The following is a 10937-nucleotide window of genomic DNA, read 5'->3' on the forward strand; positions in this document are numbered from 1 at the left end:
TTAATGAAAAAATATTTAACAATATTTTTAAATATTTCAAAATTTAGAGGAGTGTGAAAGCCGCCTGATATAAAAGCATTCAGAATTAAAAGCTTTTTATTTGGAAACAAGCTATCCGCTTTTTAATCTTTGAAGTTAAGTGTCAGAAATCCTCAAAGTGATTAATAATTATGAAAATTTATGTATTAAAAACTTTCTTGTCTGCGATTTAAAAAGTGCTGAATGAAAATTTTTTATAATTAATTAAAAAAACAATTAATTAATAAAAAGAAAAAAAAACAAACTCTAAACAAACACAGTATTAATTAGTATATTGCTATAAGCTATATTATCTTCTTGATTGCAAAAAAAATTAGAAATAGATCTAATTTATAAAAATAATACAATAAATTAAAAGAAATATAACCAAAACATTCTTAATATCTACAAATAATTAAAATCAACAATAATTGAAATTATTTTATAATTTAAAAATGGCTTCACTTGTTGCAAATATTGCTAAAGACTTATTAAAAGATGGTGTAGCTTAGTCTCTTGGCGCATTTGCGCTTTCTTAAGTTAAAAAGGTTGCAGATTCTAAAATGTTAAAAGCTAAAATTCTTAAATTTGTTGCTGCACAATCTGAAGAATTTAAAAAAAAATATGTCATGGCAAAAAACATAATCTTGATATCTAGTCAAGAAAGCGAGTTAGATATTGACTAAAAAATACTTTAAAAAGTTCCCAATTAGAAAGTAGACATAACTGAAGCTGGCGCAGAACGCTCAGCCTAAATTGGCATCCAAATATAAAACTATTTAGATGAGCTTTCTAAAAAGAGTAAAAAATAAATAAAAATAAGTGCTTATTCATCACCCTACTAAAGAGCTAAGTAAACTTTAAAATAAATGAAAAAGAAAATTAAATAAGACTTTTATGTTGAAGTCGATTTAAATTTAAGAGATTAAGATTTAGGAAACTTACCTAAAGATATCAAAAGTGAAGAAGTTGAAGCAGAGAAATAACTTATCACTCCTTTCTTCTACAGATACGAAAATGGTGAAAGTGAAGCTGATGTGTACTTAAGAGCCTCAACATTTACCAATACTATTATTCGCTAAATAGAAAACTGTGACAGAAATAAACAATATGAATAAGAAGAAAAAGTTGTTATTGTTGTAGCTCACCCAGTAGTGATCTAGCAATTACAAACTTCATTAAAGAGATTTGACTCATAGAATCTCTTAAATATTAAAACTTTCTCATAGTGAGCTGTATACGAAAGTCCTACTAAAACATATTAATTCAAACATAACAACCATTAAAAATCATCAACAATTTTTAAATATTTTTTATTTTCTCCAACCAAAACATTTATTCAAACATATTCTTAATAAGCCTAACCTTAGGTAATTATAAATAATGATTGCTAACTATGTTAATTATTATTAACTAGTCTAGTTTTATCATTGATTATAAATAATAAACAATCAATTCTCAATTTATCTATCTAAAAGATCAATAATTTCAATAGAATTTTCTTTAGCTAGTAATAATTAGTCACTCATATGAAAAATATTAATAATCAGAATTAAGTTGAGCTTTTATTAACAAAATAAAATGAATAAATCATACTCATATCCATTTATTCAAATAGAACTTAGAAACTTAATTATTGGGTCATTAATATGATATTAAGATAAATTATTACGAACTTAATGAACTTCCCTCAAACAAACTATTATATTAAACATTAACTTTTACAAACTATTAATTAAATAATTAATTAATTGATAAATTAACAAACTAATAATTAACTATATAATTTTACTTATTCTTTCATTTATTTATTATCTTTTACTTATTATTTTTCATTATTAAGCATACTTCCATGTATGCACATTTACATAAATACATCTATATATATATATACATACATATTTTGTATTTCAATAAACATTAAAATTCAAACAACCAAAAATATATGCTTCGTCAAAAAATTCGTCACTATCCTGTTAAATGCGTATTCAATCTAAATCTAAATATATCTAAGTATTTCAGAACATTTCATCAACTATCAAAACATCTACTTAAAAATTTATCTCTACATAATTATTAGACTAAATAAGATAAAAAAATTATTATTAATATACAATTATTTCAACAATCAAAATTAATTATTTATGTGTATTTTTTAATAAAAAAATCTCTCTAATCAAATTAAATATATTACAAACTATATTTCCTTTTATTATAATAAACTCATAATCAAAATCAAAAAATATGTTTGTATTTTTGGATACTAAAATTAATTAATTTTAGCTATTAGCTGTTAAAATATTTTTAATTTAATTTAAAAATTATATTTGCAAAACATTAAATTTTGTACTGAATAATTATTTATTAGTGTTTATAATTATTTATAATGAAAATCTATTGCATTTATTATAGAAGTAATAAATTAATTATTTAAATATTCAAATATTATTTAAATGTTCTCATTAATTTTAGCTATAAACTGTTAAAATATTTTTAATTTAATTTAAAAATATATTTGCAAAACACTAAATTTTCTACTGAAGAATTATTTATTAATATTTATAATTATTTATAATTTAAATCTATTGCATTTATTGTAGAAGTAATATATAAATAATTTAAATATTCAAATATTATTTAAATGTTCTCTCTTATATAAATCTCATCATATATCTTAAATTAATTGTTTTTTTTTTTGGAAAAACTCCTAAATAAATAACGATGTTAGAAATCAAATGGATGTTTTTATCGATTTCATATGCAAATATTTTTAAATTATAAAGGAATTTAATTCAATTTTTAAAACTTTTTAAAGTTACATCCCAAAAAATTAAAAATGAAATGAGTTATATTTATTTAATGATTACGCTCGCTGACTTTGTTTGTTTTAGTTATGAAAAATGTAAATTAGTCGAATTTGATTCATTTATATTGCAGCCATAAGTCTCCAAAAAATAATTTACTAAACTGAGCTGAATTGACTATTTTAAATAATTGTTATTCATTTGATATCATAACATTAAAAAAAATTAAAGATTTAAATTGTAGAATCTGTAAGGTTTATTCGGTTATGCCAAAAAAAAGAAGTTTTTTTTAAACAATATGCTGTTGCTTTTGTTTTGATAGCACAGATCCTTAGCCTCCATAGCGTTAAGAATAATAAAGACCATAAATTAATCAATAGTAGCAATGTAAGATTAGAAAAATTAGAATAAAACTCAAAAAAAATACATAGTTTAATTGATCATTATTTAAAAATTTTTAAATAGAAAATTAGAGAAACCCATAACCTGTATAACAAGAATAACCTCAGTAAAAAAAAGAAGTAGATTTAGCTATTAAAAGAGACTTCGATCTCTCAATAGGTTAAATTAGTTGGAAAGAAGAAAGATTAAACGAAGAAGATGTAAACAAGTATAAATATTGTTGCCCTATCTGCTTAATTTATTTCAATAGTAAATAGTTAATTATAAAATACTATTGATTTCACTCACTTTTTACTAAAAATAGAGATTTTGAAAACTAAATGCTGTAATAATTATGTCTGCGTGGAATGCGAGTATGATATTCATTAATGTAAACATATTTTATCAAATTTTATTACTTTTCAACTCACAATTTTAATAAGCTTTATCTTTAGCTAAGCAACTTAAACAAATGAATATTTAGTTATCAGCCAATAAATATATATATATCAAATAGCATTTAATAGAATAGAAAAAAAAATGAATTTAAAAAAAATATAAAAGCTTAACTTTACACTTATTATATAGATATCAGCCTAATAAACGTTAATTATAAATTAAATTATTAATACAGTTTAATATCAACTTGCATTAATTTCATCTTATAATTTATTTAGAAATGCTCAATAAAAAGATTGAGGCAAAGTGCTGGTGGTGTAAAAGCGATAAATGCGAAATCACTGATGTTTAGGAAGGAGAATTAGTAAACATATTTATTTAAAAAAATTGAAAATTTAATCATTTAAATAGATAAAAAACTATAGTGATGCTGCTCAAGAATTAGAAGATAATAAAAAAAAAGAACTCGAACTCATCAAAAGCATAATACAAGAAAGTAGAGTGTAGAGGGGTTGTTCTATGCTTAAAACTTTTAAAAGTTATTAAGGTGAAGATAAGTAGAATAATATGAATCCAAATATGATAAAAACTATTTAATCCTAATACGTTGATAATTTATCTAACAATTTAGGAACATATAATAGAAACTAATGGAATGATTTTAATTTAAATTAGCAAAGATTGTAAGAAAGAGTTAATGAAGAAGAAGATGATGATGGCGAAGAAGAAAATAAAATAGATATAATTGGATTAGGTAGATAAAATGATTAACCAAAATTTTATAAAACAGATACCTTCTAATAAAATAAGTAAGATAAAAAAATAATACACTAATCTTTAAATAGTCCTAACTTTGCAAGCAAATCTAAGAATTCTTCTTTATGTTTTAATTATAATGGATAGGCAGTCCCGTTGGATTAAATTAACAATTAAAATCCTCTTTATAATTAATACAAAAATATTGATAAATAAGCCATCTAAAATCCATCAGGTTACTTCTTTAAAGAAAATCAACCACTGCCTGATAATAATCAAAATAAAAAATATTTTAATAATTAATTTCTAAATTAAGAAGAAGATCCCTTTGCTGGTGGTCCTAATAACTCTATGAGCAATAATCAACCTAATAAAATTTTAGAAAAAAATATCAGCAGTAGTGATGATGATTTAAATTAAAGAGAAAGTGATGTATAAAACCATTTTTATGTTCCCTAAAATAAAAAAAATGAAATAATTAATATTAAAAATAACTAAAATAACATAAAAGATAATAATAATAATATTTAAAATAACTACAGCTTAAGCGATATTAATGAAAGAGAATGAATGAGTGGTAAAATGAAATAATCAATAAAAATATTTATTTACTCTTTATTTTATAACCATAAAATAAAAACGAGTAATCTATAATTATATTTAGTTTAATAATACCAATTTTGTCAACCAAAATGAATGAAAGAAAGAAAGAATCACACAATATATAACTTAGATAATTTATTTAAATTACTACTCTAGTTAAATATTATTTCATTTTTTATCCTTATCTATTAATTTATAAATAAACATATATATATATATATATATATATAAAGTAGTTTTTGAAATGTTGTAAAGTACCTGTTATAAAATTTTTTGTTTATATATTATTAAAATTACATGTATATTTTTGGCAAATTTTTTGATACCATAGGCACCCAACTTAGATAGAATTCACAGTACTAACAAAATAAATTATTTTAATACTTATATGCATCATTTATTAGTATTACATTATCAAAAAGACTTAAATAGTATCTTAATCACAAAAATATATTTAAAGCTATATAATATTTATTATAAAAGATATCATTCAAAACTAGTAATTAACATTTTTATAGCTAAAAATCTTTAAAATTGTTTACTTTGCTAGATAAAACTATGAGCTCTAAAAAATTTATAAACTCAAAAGAGCAAGTTGTTAATGAAGCTCTTGATGGTTTAGTGATGCTTAATAGCGATAAACTTGTTAGAATAGAAGGAACATAAATTATAAAATTGAAAAATCCTAATCAAAATTAAGTTTCTTTAATTTGTGGAGGAGGTTCAGGACATGAACCTGCTCATGCAGGCTATGTTGATCCTAATATTCTCACTGCAGCTGTTTGCGGTGGCGTGTTTGCTTCTCCTTCTCATAAAGAAGTTCTTACAGCAATACTAAATGTTCCTAACTAATAGGGTATTATAAATTCAAATACAAAAATATATAATTAAAAATATTCTCAATACGCAAACTCTAAAAAAATGAAATAAATTTTATAAAAAAGGCGTTTTATTAATTATTAAAAATTATACTGGAGACATCATAAATTTTGAATTAGCAGCTTCTTTGGCAAGAGCTAGAGGCGTTTAAGTTGAGACAATAGTAGTAGGTGAGGACGCAGCTTTTACTGAAAATAAAAGAGGACTAGCTGGAACAGTTCTACTCTATAAAATGTTAGGTGCTGCTGCAAATAAAGGAATGGATTTATAAAAACTGAAAGAAATCGGAACACAAATAATTTCAAATATGCAAACACTTGGTGTAAGTCTCAGTAGCTGTGCTCTCCCAGGTAACGATCCCACTTTTAGCTTGGCTTAAGATGAAATGGAACTAGGATTAGGTATTTTATTTTCATCAAATATATTAAAATATTTTAAAAAGCAAAAAATCATAAATTTCAACTTTAAAATTTTTCGAATTGTGTTTTTTTATCAAATAATATTTTATGTGTTTCAAATAATGTTAATGAAAAAGGTATTCATGGAGAAAAGGGAAGAAAGAGAGAGAAAATAGCAACTGCATAACATATAATTAAAGAAATGCTTGATATCATTTAAATTAAAGAAAATACCCAAGTTGTAGCTCTTTTTAACAACCTTGGATCATGCACAGATTTAGAAATGAATATTTTGGCTAGAGAAGTTCTGCTGTAGTTGAATCAAAAAAATATACATGTAATAAGAGCTGCTGAAGGTAGACTTATGACAAGCCTTGAAATGCATGGATTTTCACTCACCTTACTGCCTATTTACGATCAATATGTCCTATAGTTAGTTGATGCACCTACCTAAAATAGACATTGGAGTCTCTTAAGTAATATTTAAATTGATGTAAATCATGAAAAAGTACCAGAAATAGGTTTGCAGTTTGCTAAAGATAAAAACTATGATAGTCACTTGCATCAAGTCCTTTAAAAAGTATTTAACACTTTGATAGAGAAAACTCATTACTTCAATGAACTTGATGCTGAAGTTGGTGATGGCGATACAGGGGAAGGTTTTGAGCGCTCCTCAAAAGCATGCCTAGCAATATTGTATAATCTTGATTTAGAGCATAACTTAGTAGAATCTTTGACAATTCTTGGAGATGAGATAGCTAGTAATTTTGGTGGAACTAGCGGTCCTTTATATGGGGTAATGCTAAGTACTGGTGCTCGCTTCTTAAAAAAAGAATTATCAGAGAATACTTTGAAAGATTTTTAATAAGCCTTGTATTAAGGATAATTATAAATTTAGCATGTTGGTAAATCACAAGTAGGAGATAGAACAATGGTGGATGTGCTTGTGCCACTTTCTTAAGCTTTGGAGGATGTAATCAATTAAAAAGATTAGCAGAACAAGAATGAAATTGGCCATAAACTGATTTAAATTGTAAAAGAAGCTAGCTAAAAAACTTCATAACTAAAGGCTAAAAAAGGTAGATCTAGATATTTAGATGGTAGAGAAATAGGTAAATTAGATCCTGGTTGTGAAGTCATAGTAGCTTGGCTTACGACATTAGTTGAAAATATTTGATTATTCAATACTATTGTTTCAATTTGTAAAATCTTTAAAAAAATAACTAATCATTTATTCTATTTATGATTTTAAAAGAAATCTAAAATTTTTAATTTAAGTTTGATTGATACAAAAAAAAAAAAAACTATTTAAAAGTTTTATTTTATAAAAAATATTAAGAAAATTTGTTAAGTTTTAAATATTAAAATAATTTCTTTTTATAAAAAATTAATTTTATTCTTGTAAAAATATTTGATTCCATTATTAATAACCAAAATAGTTTCATATAAAAAAGACTTTATATAGATTTTTAAGTAAAAAATAAATAAATAAATTAATTAATTGGAAATTTAATTTTAATTAAAAATATTTAAAAAAAGAAGACTTTTTAGATAAAATTAAATTAAAAAAAACAAATTATTGAAATTTTATTTTAGAGAAGAGATAGAATAGTGGTGCAATTACTTTATAGATTTTCTATGTAAAATTATAATTTACAAATGCCATTAAAACAAACTTTTAAGACAGTTGAAGATAAATATGTTTTCCTTAAAAATTAATTTAGTTTACTGCAAATTTTTTGATTATTTTCTTTAAAATAGAAAAATACATATTTAATTCTTCTATCTAGTATATTTTTATTTTTATTTATAAGTAATTAAATATCTTAAATTTTTAGTTAGAACTGAATTATTAAATGACCTTTTGATGTTTTAATTTGCATAGTAAATATGTTTGTTTTATGGAATATTTTTGTATTGAAAACTAGAATAATATTTATCTAAATAAAGCTTTCTTCTCAATAAATATGATTAGGTATTTTATTTTAATTTATATTTTTATATACTCAGCTAAATTTAATAAACACATAAATATTAATAAACTCTAATTATATTGCTAAAGTATAAATTTAGGTTTTATAAAGGCAGTTGTGCTAACTTATAAATAAATTAATATACTTATACTTATGTAATAAGTTAAAAATAATGTTCCATTTAATCAAGCAAGCATAGCTAATTAATCATCTATGTCATCCTTTTATTGTTACTGTTGTTATTGTTGTTAAGGCTGATTTTGTTATTAGTGTTATTGCTAATGTACAACCTATTATTATGGCTATTAATAAGCATTATTAGAAATTTAAGGCTTTTAGGTATTTTATTCGTGACGCTTTAAATCGCTTTTAAATATATCAGCTTCCATTTCATCTAATTTTTTGGCTAAGTCATCTTAATCTGCACCTACATACTAGTTGTAGAGTTCATCAAATTTAGCATTGTTCATTTCCAATTCTTAGAGATTTCCTAAAGTATCTTACATAGCATCCATATCTATTGCTTTATTAACATCTTACATCAGTTTATTGGCAGCTTAGAGAGTATTTGATACAGCTAATTGATCGAATTTCTCTTGAACTTATCTAATAGTTTTAGTAATAATCATATCCTAATTAAGAATACTTTCAATCTATTTTTCATAGATAGCCTTTGTCTAAAGAGCATATTTGGCTCTTATTTTATTATTATTTTTAAGAAATTCTTTAGCTTTTTGTTAAGCATCGCTTGCATTTTTTTCCATTTGTTAAATTCTTCTATTTAGCGAATCTTATACTTTCTTCAAATCAAGAGTGACTCTATCCTATTCAGACATTTGTTAAGCATTTGCTGTTTTAATTTGCCTAGTTTATATTGTTTAATTAGTCATCTAAGCTTGCTTTTATTAAACCTGCTATGGCTACATTTTTGGAGACTCATGCTTTCCCAGACATAAACCCATTTTAGAAGTTTGATTTATCTTTCCTTATGTGAGTAATTTACAAATTTTGATAATTAATATTATTTATTAAAAATTTGCAAAAAATTAATTGCTGCTAAAATTTAATACTATATCTTCTATGCTTATCTATTTTTTTCACTAAATTTATTATTTTTGTTTTGCATTTCATATACTTACTGACATATCCTAATCTATTTTAATAATCAAAAAAAAAAAACCTTTCTTGATTTCTTATCAAAATTTTGTAAATTTATTTTTGCAAAAAAAAAATGATATAAAAAATTGAATTTTGTAACCAACTGATCAATTAGCTAATAATTCAAAATTCACCTAATAATTACCTAATCTGATTTTGTATTTTAAAATTCAACTTTTTTTGTTAATCTTAAATTAAAAATAAAGAAACTAAATTAAATGATTATCACTAAACTTACTTAATATAATTAGAAAAATATGCTGTCGTTTAAAATGTATTTAAATTTTTAAATTATAAAAACTATAAAGCAAATTGAATTGAAACTTTGGTATAGTTTATTTGAAAATAATTTATAAACTATAAAAATATTTATTAAGTAAGACTTTGATAATAAACAAAATAATATATTTTTTTAAATGAATAATTAATTTACAGCCATTAACTAAATATTTAAGTTTACAACAAAAAAATATTAATGCATACTAACAACATTATTTTATTTGCCTTAAAACTAAATATCAAACGATAAGTTAATTTTAAATTTAATCACTCATAAGCACTGAAATTTTTTTATGTTATTTATTTTTTATTATTATGAGGTTATAGAAAATTTTGATCATTGAATTTTATCTTTCAATTTTTAGGGTCTTTTTAAAAGCAAAAAAAATCAAGCTAGCATAGCAAGTTGATCATCTATTTCATCATTTTGCTTTTATTCTTATTGTTAGTATTAATCTTGTGCTTGTTATTTTTATTAACTGATTGGTTGTTGTTATTATTATTAAATAGCTTCTTCTTAGAACAATGGCTTTTATGTAATTATCTCATATTACTTTAGATCACTCTCAAAGATTTCTACTTCCATTTCTTTAAGCTTTATTTCTATTTCTTACTTATCAGTTGAGACATATTAGTTATAAAGCTCATCAAATCTGGAGTTGTTAGCTTCTAATTCTTATAAATTTCCTATAGCATCCTGCATTCCATCAACATCAATAGCCTTATCTATATCTTTCATTAGCTTATTAGCTGCTTAAAGGGTATTTGAGACATCTAATTAATCAAATTTTTCCTATACTTACCTAATTGTTTTAGTTATGTGGACATCTTAATTGAGAATACCTTCTATTTATTTTTCATATATAGCCTTTGCTTAAAGGGCATATTTAGCTCTAATTTTATTTTTGTTTAGCAAATGCTCTTTTGCTTTCGCTTGACAATCATTAGCATTATTTTCCATTTACTTAATACGTCTATTTAGTTAATCTTGAACCTTTTTTAAGTCTAAAATAATTTTATCCTTTTCAGACATTTAATAAGTACTAGCCGCCTTAATTTGTTTATCTTGAATAGTTTATATTTTCGACTTTGAAGCATCTTTTTAATGAGTGTTATTATTATTTAAAATATGACTAAAGAATGAACCCATTTTTATCTTATTTTTTGTGAGCAAAAGTAATATATTCTAAAAAAATCGATTTATAATAAATTTGAACAAACCACATGAAAAATTTAATTTATCTTGCTGATAAGTAATTATTCTAGTTTATGATAATAATATTCTAAAT

The 10937-nt window shown here is 22.8% G+C and overlaps 5 protein-coding genes across 5 annotated transcripts; 3 read left to right on the forward strand and 2 right to left on the reverse strand. All coding sequences in view use genetic code 6, as the record gives it.

The window, feature by feature from the left end:
- Positions 1-473: 473 nt before the first annotated feature.
- On the forward strand, positions 474-1250 carry TTHERM_00038800 (histidine phosphatase family (branch protein 1); the record flags this gene model as incomplete). Its single annotated transcript, XM_972088.3, has 1 exon — positions 474-1250. The coding sequence occupies one exon, from the start codon at positions 474-476 to the stop codon at positions 1248-1250; it is 777 nt and encodes a 258-aa protein (XP_977181.1).
- A 1781-nt stretch (positions 1251-3031) lies between these two features.
- Positions 3032-4928, forward strand: TTHERM_00038810 (hypothetical protein; the record flags this gene model as incomplete). Its single annotated transcript, XM_972089.2, has 5 exons — positions 3032-3209; positions 3288-3473; positions 3529-3594; positions 3881-3966; positions 4014-4928. The coding sequence occupies exons 1-5, from the start codon at positions 3089-3091 to the stop codon at positions 4926-4928; spliced, it is 1374 nt and encodes a 457-aa protein (XP_977182.1). The 5' UTR covers positions 3032-3088.
- A 591-nt stretch (positions 4929-5519) lies between these two features.
- On the forward strand, positions 5520-7415 carry TTHERM_00038820 (ATP-dependent dihydroxyacetone kinase/FAD-AMP lyase (cyclizing), putative; the record flags this gene model as incomplete). Its single annotated transcript, XM_972090.3, has 3 exons — positions 5520-5817; positions 5906-6241; positions 6376-7415. The coding sequence occupies 3 exons, from the start codon at positions 5520-5522 to the stop codon at positions 7413-7415; spliced, it is 1674 nt and encodes a 557-aa protein (XP_977183.1).
- Positions 7416-8396: 981 nt separating this feature from the next.
- Positions 8397-9266, reverse strand: TTHERM_00038830 (SNF7 family protein; the record flags this gene model as incomplete). Its single annotated transcript, XM_972091.2, has 1 exon — positions 8397-9266. The coding sequence occupies exon 1, from the start codon at positions 9171-9173 to the stop codon at positions 8397-8399; it is 777 nt and encodes a 258-aa protein (XP_977184.1). The 5' UTR covers positions 9174-9266.
- A 770-nt stretch (positions 9267-10036) lies between these two features.
- On the reverse strand, positions 10037-10894 carry TTHERM_00038840 (SNF7 family protein; the record flags this gene model as incomplete). The annotated part of the gene is made up of 1 exon (XM_972092.2): positions 10037-10894. The coding sequence occupies exon 1, from the start codon at positions 10796-10798 to the stop codon at positions 10037-10039; it is 762 nt and encodes a 253-aa protein (XP_977185.1). The 5' UTR covers positions 10799-10894.
- Positions 10895-10937: the final 43 nt, after the last annotated feature.

Source organism: Tetrahymena thermophila, assembly GCF_000189635.1.
Source record: "Tetrahymena thermophila SB210 genomic scaffold scf_8254667, whole genome shotgun sequence".
Lineage (NCBI taxonomy): Eukaryota > Ciliophora > Oligohymenophorea > Hymenostomatida > Tetrahymenidae > Tetrahymena > Tetrahymena thermophila.